At 47.1% G+C, this 14,077-nt stretch overlaps 1 protein-coding gene across 1 annotated transcript in view; it reads left to right on the top strand.

Moving 5' to 3' along the window:
• Positions 1 to 13,833, top strand: part of LOC125435443 (IgGFc-binding protein-like) — a 49,270-nt gene extending 35,437 nt beyond the window's left edge. Inside the window, exons 15-19 of the mRNA XM_048501643.1 lie at positions 1,696 to 2,269; positions 4,684 to 4,883; positions 9,941 to 10,321; positions 11,926 to 12,214; positions 13,811 to 13,833. Of these exons, the coding sequence (XP_048357600.1) occupies positions 1,696 to 2,269; positions 4,684 to 4,883; positions 9,941 to 10,321; positions 11,926 to 12,214; positions 13,811 to 13,833 (1,467 nt within the window). The remainder of the gene's footprint in view (positions 1 to 1,695; positions 2,270 to 4,683; positions 4,884 to 9,940; positions 10,322 to 11,925; positions 12,215 to 13,810) is intronic.
• Positions 13,834 to 14,077: the final 244 nt, after the last annotated feature.

Raw genomic sequence — 14,077 nt, 5'->3', positions numbered from 1 at the left:
CACATTGCATTATCCAACTCTTTAAGAGGACACGGCTTTGCATGGAAGCCCCGAGTGCCAGTTTTAAACAACTCTCTAACAATTGGTCTCAGTCATAAAAGTGTTATAATTGTAATCTGTTGTCTGGTAACTTATACACAGTACTATTGAATTACTTTTGACCACTAAGGAAGGCCAGCACGTCAAAACATGTCTGATTTTAAGGGTCAAAAAAGTGTCCCGTGGGACTCCTTTGGGTATTGTCATTGTGATATTACGTACATAAGGCAAGCTATTATGGACCTTCTATGATGCGTTGATGGTTTTAATTTGTAATAAACGCATATGTGTTTTTGATACTTAGCAGTTTAATATCTTCCAGTCAGTACCTTTGAGGGAAGAAGATTAAATCGAGACAACATAAAAGCTCTGCGATGTAAGGGGTTATCTAAGTAATGGAAGCAATGAGCCATTCTTCCATACGAGGTTGGTAGTTTTAATATAGCAGGACAGCACGTAGGTGGTTGAGTGGGGAACAATTTTTGATATTCCAGCTCCAATACTCTCTGTTTTAAAGCTCTAAATGTGCACAGCTCATTGAAAGTGCAAAGGAGTCAATCAAAAATCCACACTGTCCGGTTTGGGTTTGGAACACCGTAGGATACTGTGGGGATCATTTTTAAGATGAAACCTTAAGGAGTTCAAATTGAGGAATATCCACATTCCCTCCAACCAACTCTCCCCCCCAAAAAACTGGGTCCATTAGACCTGAATCTGAGGCTCATTCCGCACATGCAGAATAATGCACTTTCAAACTGCTTTCAATGCTCTTTGAAGCTGTGCGGAATGGCAAAATCCACTTGCAAACAGTTGTGAAAGTGGTTTGAAAACGCATTATTTTGCGTGTGCGGAAGGGGCCTGAATTTTATCCCCAAACACACACCTCACTCTCTCTCTTGCTGTCCAGAAGCAACAATGGTCACCCACAAGCCCCCGTGGAAACCAGGGGTGGTAGCCAGCTCAGAGCTACATCCAAGGTTCCAGCCGATCCTGCATGCAGCTCTCTGCTGGCCAGACTGGTTATCAGGTAAATGAGGGGGAGAGGGCCCACTGAAACCCACCTTTTAGGAGAAGGAATTCTTCCCAATCTTCGGGGAGAGAGAGAGAGTAGGGCTGAAGTGGCCCGAATCATGCCAAAAAAAATGCAGCATGATTCTGGATCCACTTTTCCATTCCCTTTAAACTGCCACCATGTTTTAGCAGGAACTCCCCCCCTCCCCCAAAACACCAATAAAGTATTTTTCAAGGGTGGTGGTGGCTTAGCTTTGCCAAACACCCCCCGCCCCCGGTCTTAAGCCTATCACACATTCTTAGCCTAACTTGCCTCACCGTGTTGTCGTGAGGGCAAGAAAGCAGAGAAGAGAATGACACGAGCAGCTTTGGTTCCCCCGTTGTGGGAAAAGACAGGTATAAATAGAGAAAACAAAAATAAATACATTCAATGGAGGGGAACGAATGGGATCGTTCCATTGATTTGTGTCAGTCTGAGCACCTCGGAAACGAATGAGTGGTGACTGACAAAGGATTTATGACAGCCATCTAGAAGGAACAAAGCAGATGGAAGACAGACCGACAAAGACAAGAGGTGGGACTTCGTAAGAGGCTAGTTTGGGTCTGTCTGCCTGCTTGCTTCTTACTCACTGTCTGCCACTGCAGGTAAATGGTGCTGCCCACGCCGTGCCTTTCCGTCTGGCAAGCAGCGGGGTGCGTGTCTACTACCATGGGGACAACATCATACTTCAGACCGACTTCGGCTTGCACGCCTCCTTTGATCATTTCTACCATCTCGCTGTCACGGTGCCCCACTCCTTTCAGAAACAGGTCTGTGGTCTGTGTGGCAACTATAACGACCAACGTTTGGATGACTTCGCAATGCCTACCGGTGAAAGAGCCGCAAGCGTGCTAGCCCTTGTCTCCAGCTGGCGAGTGGACAAGCCGGCAACCGTCTGCACTCAGGACTGCAGTGCTATGATGTGCGGATCTTGTCATGAGAGCCGGAAGGCCAGCTACGTGCACAGCAGCCAGTGTGGCATATTGCAGTCGCCGTATGGCCCGTTCAGCACATGCTATTCTACCGTCAACCCCACCATCTTCTTCAATAACTGCGTGCATGACCTCTGCAAGGCACGAGGGAACCGCGTCATCCTTTGCCGCGCTATCCACAGCTACGTTACCGCTTGCCAAGCTGCTGGCATCACGATCAACCCCTGGAGGACACAGCAATTCTGCCGTAAGTGTTTCCAACCAGAACCAGTCTTTCAAGGAAAGGTTGTCCAATATGGGGGCCAGGTTGCCGGTCTTGGGCAATGGTGTAACCATAGTGAAGAAAACTCAACCTGGAAGTGACATCAGTGTATCAATGTGACTGTCTAGGATTCCACCCAAACTTTGTGGTAAAGCTACAGAGTTTCATTCGGATGCTCGAGCATCACACTGATGTCACTTCTGGGTTCATATCACGATCACAATGTCAACTGGAATAATGCCACCCCTTTAAATCCTCACTGGTTTGCAGTGCTTGGCTGGCAACCCTATTGTCCATCAGGCATATTCACTGCCCACATGCATCTTTCATGGTCTGTACATACCTGAGCATCTCAATAGCTCACAATCCATCCATATACTACATCCATAGCAGTTATCACCCCATCTTGGTCCTGGATCCACTGGGCGCTCTCAAGGTCACAGACTGAGAGTTTTGAGCTAAGGGCTCCCTAATTTGCCTTTTGGGCAAAGCTGCACTGCTAACATTCCTTGCCTCGCCGAGGCTAAATATCTGCAATGGAGGAGTTTCTCATACAGCTGGCCAAAGATGTTCCCAACCTTCCTCCCCTTGGCTAGAGGGATAGCAAAGAGTAAAGGAGGAATGGTAGGCTTAATGTTATAAAGGAGAAATAAGAGCCAGATTAAGGGGGAGAGCTTAGAGCAGGCAGAGTATCCCCAGGAAGAAAAGGAGCCACAGAAACTAGTCAGCATACTGGATTCACTTAGTGGTGCACACAGGAGCGTACTGCCTATGGGGACATGGGATAACCCACGTCTCTGGGTGCACATAGACCTGGGCGCTGACACAAGCTCCAGGCAGTAGACCTGGACGCTCCAGGCAGTAGACCTGGACACCGGCACAGGCTTCACGCGGTAGACCTGGACTCTGGGCAGTAGACCTGGGCACCTCTTGGGGGGAGGCGGAAAATTCAGATTTTTGTCTCTGGGCTCCATACGCCTCTGGGTTCATGATGGAAGTAGGTTGAACCAAAGATTGTAGGAGAGTGATAGAGAAGAGATAAGCAGTCTTTTTCCATGGTGCAGTGTAATGGGTAGTACAGGGGTCCCCAGCAAAGTGTTCATGGGAGCTGTGGTGCCCACCGACACACTCTCAGGAGCTGCCAAGCATTTTTAGAAAGTGGGTGTGGCAATGCAGGGCTTTTGTCCAGCCAGGCTTCTGAATAACTGTTGGAGATTTAATTGGCTATGCAGATTTTTCAAAATGCTGCTTTGGCAGCAACTGCCACCACAGAACAAGGGTCTAAACTGTGTTGCTGAAGGAAAGCTTATTGTGACTGACTTTGCCTCCTGCAACAGCCATTTTGAGGCAGCCATTTTGTTGCTGCGCCCACCCTGCTGTATCAGAATTCCAAATGTGCCTGCAGGTTCAGATGTCCAGCCACCTGAGTGAGCATGTCAGGTTAGAACCGGGAAGACCCAGATTTAAATCCCCACTCAACCATGGAGGTGGTTTGTTCTAGTCACACACTTTTGAGCTCAGTGGCATAGCTAACCGGGGGGGTGGGGCTTGAGCCCCAGGTGTCCCTCCTGATGGTCACACGGGGATGCACTGCACATACACCCCAACTGCACCCCTTCCCCTAACTCCCTGTGGGTGCAGTTGAACCAACCACTAGGGCTGATCCCACCCCCAAGTTTCATGTGGAGCTGGGGGTGGGGCCAGCCAAGCTCAACCCACTCCACGTGGAGTTTGGGAGAGGAGAGGGCCTATTCGATTCTGGCTTCATATGACCAGGGTCCAGCTTCAGGCATTCAAATATTGGCCCAAGCCTCCCTGAGACCAGGACTGAACTAATCCCCTGAGCTCACAGGTGCAGCTAATAGTATCAAACTGGAACTGGTGAGCTCAGAGGCTCAGTTCAATCCTTGCCTCAGGGGGGCTAAAATTGAGCTTTAAACTGCAGCCTTGAAGCCCGCGATTTAAGGCTGGACCTGGGCCACCTGAAGCCAGCATAGAACTGGCCCTCCCTGCCCCCAAATTCCATGTGGAGTCTGGGGGTGTGAGGCCAGCACCGCTACACCACTGTCCTGAACTCCAAAAGTTTGGTGGGGCACATCTGAGGGGGGCAACACCCAGGGTGAGCCCTGGGCACCGTTTTCCTCAGCTACGCCCCTGTTCAAACTCACCTACCTCCCAGGTTTCTGAAGGGAGAATGATGTACGCCACTCTGAGTTCCTTGGAGAAACAACAAAGGTAATGAAAATATTATAGATAAATAAAAAATGTCACCATACTCTCCCCTCTTCCATCATTCCTTTATTGCTTACTACTGTTCAGAAATAGTCGACAGGTACTCGTGTTCCTCTTTCTATTCCTATTCATCATCATACAATAACCTCCCTGCATCTTCTTTGCAGCCATGAGATGTCCAGCCAACAGCCATTATGAACTGTGTGCCAACGCTTGCCCCGGAGGCTGCAAAGATGCGACCAGCATCACCCAATGCCCTCGCACCTGTGCCGAAGGCTGCCAGTGCAACGAGGGCTACTTTATGGCTGAGTACCGCTGTGTTCCCATGAGCCTGTGCCGATGCTTCCACAATGGCACATGGTTTAAGGTAAGTAATAATTAAGAACATAAGAACAAGCCTGCTGGATCAGACCAGAGTCCATCTAGTCCAGCACTCTGCTACTTGCAGTGGCCCACCAGGTGCCTTTGGGAGCTGAGATGCAGGATGTGAAAGCAATGGCCTTCTGCTGCTGCGGCTGCTCCCGAGCACCTGGTCTGCTAAGGCATTTGCAATCTCAGATCAAGGAGGATCAAGATTGGTACCCATAGATCGACTTCTCCATAAATCTGTCCAAGCCCTTTTTAAAGCTATCCAGGTTAGTGGCCAACACCACCTCCTGTGGCAGCATATTCCAAACACCAATCACATGTTGCATGAAAAAATGTTTCCTTTTATTATTATTCTTCCGCCCAGCATTTTCAATGAATGCCCCCTGGTTCTAGTATTGTGAGAATAGAGAAAAATTTATCTCTGTCAACATTTTCTACCCCATCAAATCAATTTCAATTACCACTTAAATCACTGGTCAGTAAGACTTGGTTTAAACCATTTCTTTTACCTAAAGACTCAATCCTGCTGATACTAACATTTATAATTATTTTAATTATTTTAATTATTTTAATTATTTTAATTATTATTTATTAAATTTAGTATACCGTCCACCCCGAAGGGTTCTGAGGGGTGTACAATAAAACCAAACAAACAATACAAAGCAAAACCAATATACAACATAATTCAAATGAGAATTAATACATTAAAATCCAGTAGCAACATCATAACCCAATTGTAGATGGCATCCAAGATTCCAACCCCATCACCTCTGGAAGGGGACCGGCAGTTTGCCGGATAGATGGTACGAATAGATGGTGTGCAGGGTAATTAATAAAGGGACATTTATAATCAGATTAAAGTTTCATTTTTTTAGCAATTTGGTTTTACTATTAGAAATACATAGATAAGTAATTATGAAATTGTATTGTCGAAGGCTTTCATGGCTGGAATCACTGGGGTGCTGTGTGGTTTCTGGGCTGTATGGCATTCTCTCCTCATGTTTCACCTGCATCTGTGGCTGGCATCACAGATCAGATCCTCTGAAGATGCTAGCCACAGATGCAGGCAAAACGTCAAGAGAGAATGCTGCTGGAACACGGCCATACAGCGCGGAAACCACACAGCACCCCAATTATGATATAACAGCACATATAACAGGATTATTGTGGACATTATTCCACCCATCAAGACTAAGGTTACGCATTTTACCCTCTAGACTTGTTGCACATTGCTCCATTTCTTAGTCATAGGCTTTATCCAGTAGTTTCCCTACAACAGCTGCTCTTCTAGGTGGACTGCATCCTTGTCTGAGTGACTGAACCATATATAACATAGGCTGTTTCCACACAGCCCAATAACAGCACCCTAAGTATGGTAAAACACTGTCCCTGGGGCGCTGTTTGCACAGCAGGTGCTGCTGCATCACAGCAGCACTGTGCTCGTGCTGCCCAAGCAGCACAAAACGCCACTTTTGAACCTTGCTCAATGAGCGAGATTTTTCAAAAGCGGCTTCTTCCATCTGCTGCTGTGTGAACGGCAGCGGGTGGAAGGCGGCATTTTCCCTGTGCCAGCCCCAAACACCTCCTTACCTCCTCCTGGCTTCCGTCACTCTGTGGAGGCCAGGGGACATGCCTCCTGGCCTCTGACCCTGCAGTCATCGCTCTGGCCATGGGGGCATGTCCCCTGCCCTCCACAGAGCAACAGAAGCCAGGAGGAGGTAAGGAGGCGTTTGGAGGGCTACGCGGCCATGCAGAGCCTGCTCTGCCAGCTGCGCAGCCAGTGGGGCCGTTTGTGCGAACGGCCCCGGGGCTTGCATCGGCATGAACCATGCTGATGGAGTGCCGTTGCTCTGGCTGTGCAGAAACAGCCCCACACAGTGGGTTTTCAGGGTTTTCAATAAGATGAAAAGAGTTTGTTGCATAAACAAACAGGGCAATTTCCCCCCTCAATTATCTTTTTTTTTAATCTACTAGTTTTTATCATAAACTTATTTATGGTGGTTCCTGGATGGTTGTACAGTTTCTTTCTTTTAGGTGATATACTGTAGGTATGTGATGTATATGATGTGACTGAAACCTGAACAGATAACTCTGAAACTAAAAAACTAGGACGGTGGGCTCAAAGATGGATAGTATCTGGAATCCTTTAGGTTGATTATAGATTCCCCTAAACAAAAAAGTCAATACTGTAATTTTATTATTGATACAATTTCAGCTTGTTTAGTTACTCATTATTACTCATTGTATGACTCATTATTGCTCACTGTATTCACTGCTACTCAGTACTTCCCAAAAAAGAAATATTTGCTTGTTACAGATCTTTGGCCCCTTCCACACATACAGAATAATGCACTTTCAATCCACTTCCAATGCACTTTGCAGCTCGATTTTACTGTGCGGAATAGCAAAATCCACTTGCAAACAATTGTGCAAAACCAAACATCTGTGATACTATCGTCTAGAAAGAAAAATTGCCCAAAGCAATCTTGCAGAAACTTCTGGAAGAACATGACATTGTGAGCAGATTAATGGAACTCATTTACCCCCCAAAATTAAACATTGCACAAATATACAGCTTCATGCTACATCTTGGCCAATTACCCACCGGTGCTGGGGTGTGCGGTGAGACCAGAAGTGTGTCGGGACAAAAAAATCTTGTCCTGATGTGCTTCCTCTTTGCGGCGCGCCAAGGGAGGATGCACGTCAGGGCAAGACTTCTTGTTGCGACGTGCTTCCTCATGCCCCCTGTGTGCTTCTCACTTTCACCAGGGAAAGGGAGAACACTTCTGGTGCAACTTTTTGTGCCAGATTGGGCCACGGGTGAGGATCAGAATGCAGTGGATAATCAGTCCATTAAAACCTAATCCTCATTTCATGATGAATAACTTTTAAAGTACAATGCACCTTAAGTAGAAAACTACCTTTAAATACTGGTTGTCCGGGCTGTGTGGCCATGGTCTGGTGGATCTTGTTCCTAATGTTTCACCTGCATCTGTGACTGGCATCTTCAGAGGTGTATCACTGTGTCCAGTGAGAAGGGAATATTTAGTGGGGTATATATTGTCCATGTCCCAAGGTAGGGAACCAATCAGTAAGTGTTTGGGTAGAACTTGTTATGCAAAGATGTGGTTGAGTATTGTATTGCGGGTGGGGCTTATCAGTCCAGGGAGTGATTCACCTTTTCATGCCCTGCAGCAGCAGCAGTATTGGTGAATGCAAATCCTGTGTTTGGATGGAGTCCATTGTTCATGAACTTAGCATGCCCTTGGGGTTTGCTTTTGGTGTTTTTAAGTACTGGTACTGGTAGCCAAGCTTTGTTAATTCTCAGAGTCTTTTCTTTCCTGTTGAAGTTGTCTTGCTGTTCGTGAATTTCAATGGCCTCCCTGTGCAGTCTGACAAAGTAACCTTCTGAATTGTCCAGAATTTCCATGTTTTCAAATAAAATATTATGTCCAGTTTTGTTTAAGACATGTTCTGCAACTGCAGATTTTTCAGGATGGTTAAGCTGACAGTGTCTTTCGTGCTCCTTAATACGAGTCTGAATGCTGCGTTTTGTTGTTCCAACGTAGACCTTTCCACAGCTGCAGGGTATGCAATAGACTCCTGTAGAAGTGAGGGGGTCTTTCTTGTCCTTTGCTGAGCGTAGCATCTGCTGTATTTTCCTGGTAGGTTTGAAGATGGTTTGTAGGTTATGTTTCTTCATCAGCTTCCCTATTTGATCAGTGATTCTCTTGATGTATGGTATAAATATTTTTCCTGTGGTGGGCTGTTTCTCCTCACTCTTCTGGGTTTCTCTTGATCTTAAAGCTCTTCTGATTTCTGTTGTAGAGTAGCCATTAGCCTGCAGAGCCCAGTGTAGATGATTGATTTCATCAGGGAGGAGGTGAGAAATGTATGACTCTTTTGCATGTAAATCAGAAGTTCTACAATTAAGCCACGGCCTTTCTTTTTAATAAGGTTGCCTTATATCAAGTTAGATCATTGATTAACCAACATTCATATTAACCCTGGAAGAGGTTTTTTGTCATCAAGTGAGAACCAATTTATGGTCACCCCTTGGGGTTTTTAAAACAAGAGACTTTCAGAAGTGATTTGCTGTTGCTGGCATTTGTGTGGAGACCCTGATATTCTTTGGTGGTCCATCCAAATCTTAACCAGGGCCAACCAAGCTTAACTTCAGAGCTCTGATGAGATCTGGCTAGCCTTGGCTGTCTAGATAAGAGCCCTGAAAGGTTAACATGGTCCAACATTTGGCCAAGTCTTGCAGCCACATTGTTCCAGAATGTCCAGATCTCTAGGCAGGGTCACCCTCACCTGGCCGATTAGATGGTTAGTGATAAAGATATAATATCGCCCTATATCGCCCTTCTAGGTCCCTCTGCTCATCGGAGGTGGACCTACTGGTGATCCCTGGCCCCAAGGCAATCTGGCTGGCCTCTACAAGGGCCAGGGCCTTTACGGCTCTGGTCCCTACTCGGTGGAACAGGCTTCCAGGTGAGATCAGGGCCCTGTGGGACTTACAAAGTTTCCGCAGGGCCTGTAAAACGGACCTGTTCCGCCAGGCATTTGGCCAGCCAGGATGATGTCAACTCCGCCATAAGAACATCTGGCCTCCCGTGGGTATATAAAAGGGGGAGGGAGGGGTTGAAGCCATCTGTAGTCTTGCTATTTTATGTATTATTGTATGTAAATTATATATTATGATGTTTTAAATTGTTTTATTATTGATAGACACCACCCTGAGCCTTTGGGGAGGGCGGTATATAAATATAATAAATGACTGACTGACTGACTGACTGACTGACTGACTGACTGACTGACTGACTGACTGACTGAATGAATGAATGAATGAATGAATGAATGAATGAATGAATGAATGAATGAATGAATGAATGAATGAATGAATGAATGAATGAATTCAAGCTGTTGGATCATAATGATAGTTATCATATAAGAAGTCTAGCATGTATGAATATACATCCTACATGTGCGCTCTGAAATGTGGGAACAAAATCCAAATCTCCCATCTCCTGAATAACCTTGTGTGTTTTACAGATGGGAGTGACGGTGTTGACAGCCGAATGCCAGCAGCAGTGTGTCTGCCACCGTAAAGGGAAGGTGGTGTGCACACCATATCAGTGCGCAACTGGAAGGTCCTGTGTCTTGAGCAACCACAAATGGGACTGTGTTCAGCCAGAGGGTCACTGCACTATCGCCCACGGAGATGTCTTCACCACTTATGATGGCGTTACCGGAAAAGTTCCTTCCATTGGGTCCTATGAGATCTCCTCGCTCGTCAACACCACGTCGACTTCTTGGTTCCGGGTGGTGGCAGTCCTGCAGAAGTGCCCCACATGCCCCACTCCTGTGGTGAACTCCGTCATCATCTTCTTCCAGAATCTTGTTGTGAGGGTAAACCAGGAGGGTTCCGCTTGGGTAAGAAGGAAGCAACAGCTTGCAAAACTCCCTGCTCCGTCCGTCTCCTCGGCATTTGTCTCCTTCCTGTAGCGTTTCTTCCTACCAATTCAAATGTCCAATGTCACACAGCCATTTGAGCATCCAAAAAGAAACCTGTCGAAGAGTCCTCGAGCAAGAAGCAGAATATAAATCAACTTTTTAAAATAAAATAATAAAACCTTTTAACAGAAAGCCAGGATAAGAAGTAATGCTTTTGCACAGCACCTAAGGCGCAAACTAGATGTGACTTTTTTTCTGAATCATGTCTAGGTTCTCCTGCCCCAGCTTTCATTCATTGTCAGTCAGACAGCAACTGCCAGGAATTAATTTCCCATCGGACACAAAGAGCCAATTTGGATAGAGACCACAACATGGGCAGAGAAGGAGTTTCATCCTCCCCCCCACACAGCACATCAGTTCCTAAACCAAAATGGCCCTAGGGCTATTATTTGCTCCGCCGGGAGGGCTGCTGTAATGAATGAACTTTTGAAAACATCAGCGCGCATGGATCTAATTTAATGTTGTAACCACAGGTCATGACATCAAAAGAGAAGTAAAATTTCTCAGAGTGTGTTTGGGGGGGTAGGGTGTATGCACGCATACACATATCTGTAAACAGAGTGTGTCAAGTGCTGTCAAGTCACAGCAAAATTTGGGCAACCCTATTGGGTTTTCAAAGCAACAGACGGACGGAGATGGTTTGCCATTACCTGCCTCAGCATAACGACCTTAGGCTTTGGTGGTGGTTTGCCATCCAAGTACTATCGCTCAAGGACCAACCCTCTTTAGCCCTACGGGAATCTAGATGAGACTAGGCCTAGCCCTTCCATTTCTCAATCACCCCATCAAGCTCAGAAGTCGATTCAAGTCCATGCCAGATTCCCATCAAAATCCCGGAGCTGCCATGTGGGGCAGCAGTTTTGAATGGCTTGGGTCCCACCTATCGGAAGGAGCCCCTGAAATGATATGAACTTGCCTGAGCACTGAGGAGAAGCTGGGATGGGGGCCTCCTGGTAGTCCCTTTCCCCGCCGATGTGTGGGGGGGAGGGAGTATGCAGGAGGGCTTTCTCCGTGATAGCCCCAGACTATGGGATTGTCTCCCTGTGGCAATTTGCCAACTCTGTATGGGTTTTTGGCATCTGGCGAAGACTTTCTTTTTCACTCGGGCCTTCAATCTTTGACCCTCTTGATGCCCCCCTTGGAGGCTGCTGGTCTGGGGTGAAGAGGGTATGTGGATGGACAATGTTTCGAAAGTTTGTTTTATGGTGTTTTATTCTTGTTTTTTATGATGTTTTTATTGCTTGTTTTTGTGTGTGTGTGTGAGCTGCCCTGAGACCTTCATATTGGGCAGGGTATAAGTTCAAAAAGGAAACTGACGGGCTGGGCATGAATGCCAAGGCTTAGGAGGGGGCAGTTAATGGCATCATAGTAAGAGGAAGGGCATTTAGCAGACGTGTGTCTCTACCCCCTCCCTCAATCATCCGGAGAAGCAAGGATCATCTTTTTGCATCTGTCCTCCTTGCGCGTGCTTATCCTGACTTGCTCTTGGTGTCTTCGTGACCCGCTGTTTTTGCATGTTGTAGGTGAATGAGAATCCTGCTCCGCTCCCAGCTCAGCCTTCCAAGGAGGTCACAGTAAGCCTGATCCAGGGAGTGGTGGCGGTAGGTTTCAGAACGGACATACGTGTTCTCCTCAGCAGCAAGGGAGAGGCGACGGTGGTTCTCAGCGGAACACTGTCCTACCAAGTACAAAGGGCATGTGGGAACTTCAACGGTATAGGCGAGGACGATCTCCGGTTACCCAACGGCACGGTAGCGAATAACATTGGAGCTGTCCTCAGCTACTGGAGAGTCAGCACAACGGCACAACAAGGTATGTTCTGCTTCGCACAAGTGAGCTTCCGTGAATCATAAAGCAGTTTTCCTAACACAGAGATTTATCTTCTCAGACCAAAGGGCACAGGGCAAATCGCCAACCACCCACTAACCACTGGGGTTTAAAAGTCACCTTGTTTGAGAAGGAAGGGGCGAGTTTTTACTCTTCCCAAGTGTGCTACTGTGTGAGGGATTTGCCAGTCTCTTCTCAGACTCAGTTTTCTCTCCGACAAATCATCTCCCCCGCTTAACCAGTCATTATTTTCTTCCTGACTTGTTGGCTTACTCATCCTTCCTCCCCGTCTCGTCGTTTTCATTCCCACTCATCACTTCCTTCTTCTTTCTTCTTATGCATGCATCGGTGCCACAAAGTCCAAACAAATTTATAGCAACCTCAAAAAGGGGCTTTCAAGGCAAGTGAGAAGTAGAGCTGGTTTTGCATTCAACTTTCTCCATGAAGTGTTCCTTGGAAACACAATAGTGCTCAGTGATTCCTAGTGTGGATTGGTGTCACTTCCTACAGTGACGTCATGTAGTCAATCCAACAGGCATCTTAAGAACTTTTTCCGCCGCCACCATTCAGAGCAATGGCTGCCAGGAGGGAACAGGATCACTGACCACAACAGAAGGAGGTGCAGTGGGAGGGGAGCACAAGAGCCCATCAGGTTGACCCCGGGAGACTGACAGCAAGACTGGGAAGATAGTCCTTCAAGACTAGATAGTGTCATAAGATGAGGAGATGGGGGTAAGGACTGCAGGTAGCTATTTAAGACCCCTCAGCCAAAGATCAAAAAGAAAATGATCAGCCCAGCTATTCTCCCTGAGGCCACTGCCCAGAGACACATTGGAATTGAAGGACAGGCCAATGGGGGGAGTATAAAGGATAAGTATGAACCCAGCCACATCCCAAACATGAGGCCTTTCCTGTGGGAGACAGGGAAGACCCTACCATGCTCCCAGTGATGAAGGGAGGGGAAATTGCTCCCAGGACATGAACTGTCCTCCCACTACGCTTATACCAGTGGTGGGGATCCAAAAAAGGGTACAGTAACAGGTTCCTATTGGCCCTCAGCCAAAGGGGGCAGAATGCCTAGGCAAACCTGGTGAGACTGGTGAGATAAAAGGTACGAAAGACTGAGAATCAATGAATTGCAGTACCTGAAAGGGATTAACCCAGTTCAGGGAGTTACATTATTAGTTGCAATTGCTATATGGAACCTTCACGTTCAAAGGCAATATGCCTCTCGGGGAGGCGAGGGCGTGGAGATGGAAAAGCGGACCCAATTAGTAACCCCCTCTCGGCACACACAAATAATTAGTAACCCACTCTCGGGAACTGGTGAGAACCTGCTGGATCCCACCTCTGGCCCCACCCCATCCCCGAAATGCCCCACCCCTGACACACCCCTGCCCCCAACATGTGACTGCAATGGCGGTGCCTGGGGCAAGCTGCCCCAGATGTCCCATTGCATCTCCGCCTCTGCGTACTCCAGAATCCACCCTACCCCACTGGCAATTCAGTCTACAGCAAGGCAGTGAATGCCTTCATATTCGTGCCCTTAAACCCTCTTGTTTTTTCTCTCTCTTTTTTTAGGTCTTGCGAGGACCCATCCCTAACGTAATCTAAAACGGAAGCCCGCCTTCAGATGTCCACCACTCTCTCGGGCCTGTTCTTAAACACAGCACCTTCTCCTTGTCCAAGTCCCAAGGAAAGAGCAAGCTTCCAGTCTTTGCACAATACCACATTTTTTGCTATGGGGAGAAAAAAATGCTCAGGGCCAGCTGACATCAACAGGGTCCCATCAGTGAAGTGACACCAGATCACAAATGCCCCCATCAACTGTGCATAGTTTATATTGAT

This window comes from Sphaerodactylus townsendi, linkage group LG06 (assembly GCF_021028975.2).
Source record: "Sphaerodactylus townsendi isolate TG3544 linkage group LG06, MPM_Stown_v2.3, whole genome shotgun sequence".
Taxonomy (NCBI): Eukaryota; Metazoa; Chordata; class Lepidosauria; order Squamata; family Sphaerodactylidae; genus Sphaerodactylus; species Sphaerodactylus townsendi.
The sequence above is the reverse complement of the archived record's forward strand: the minus strand, read 5'-3'. Positions and strand labels throughout refer to the sequence as shown.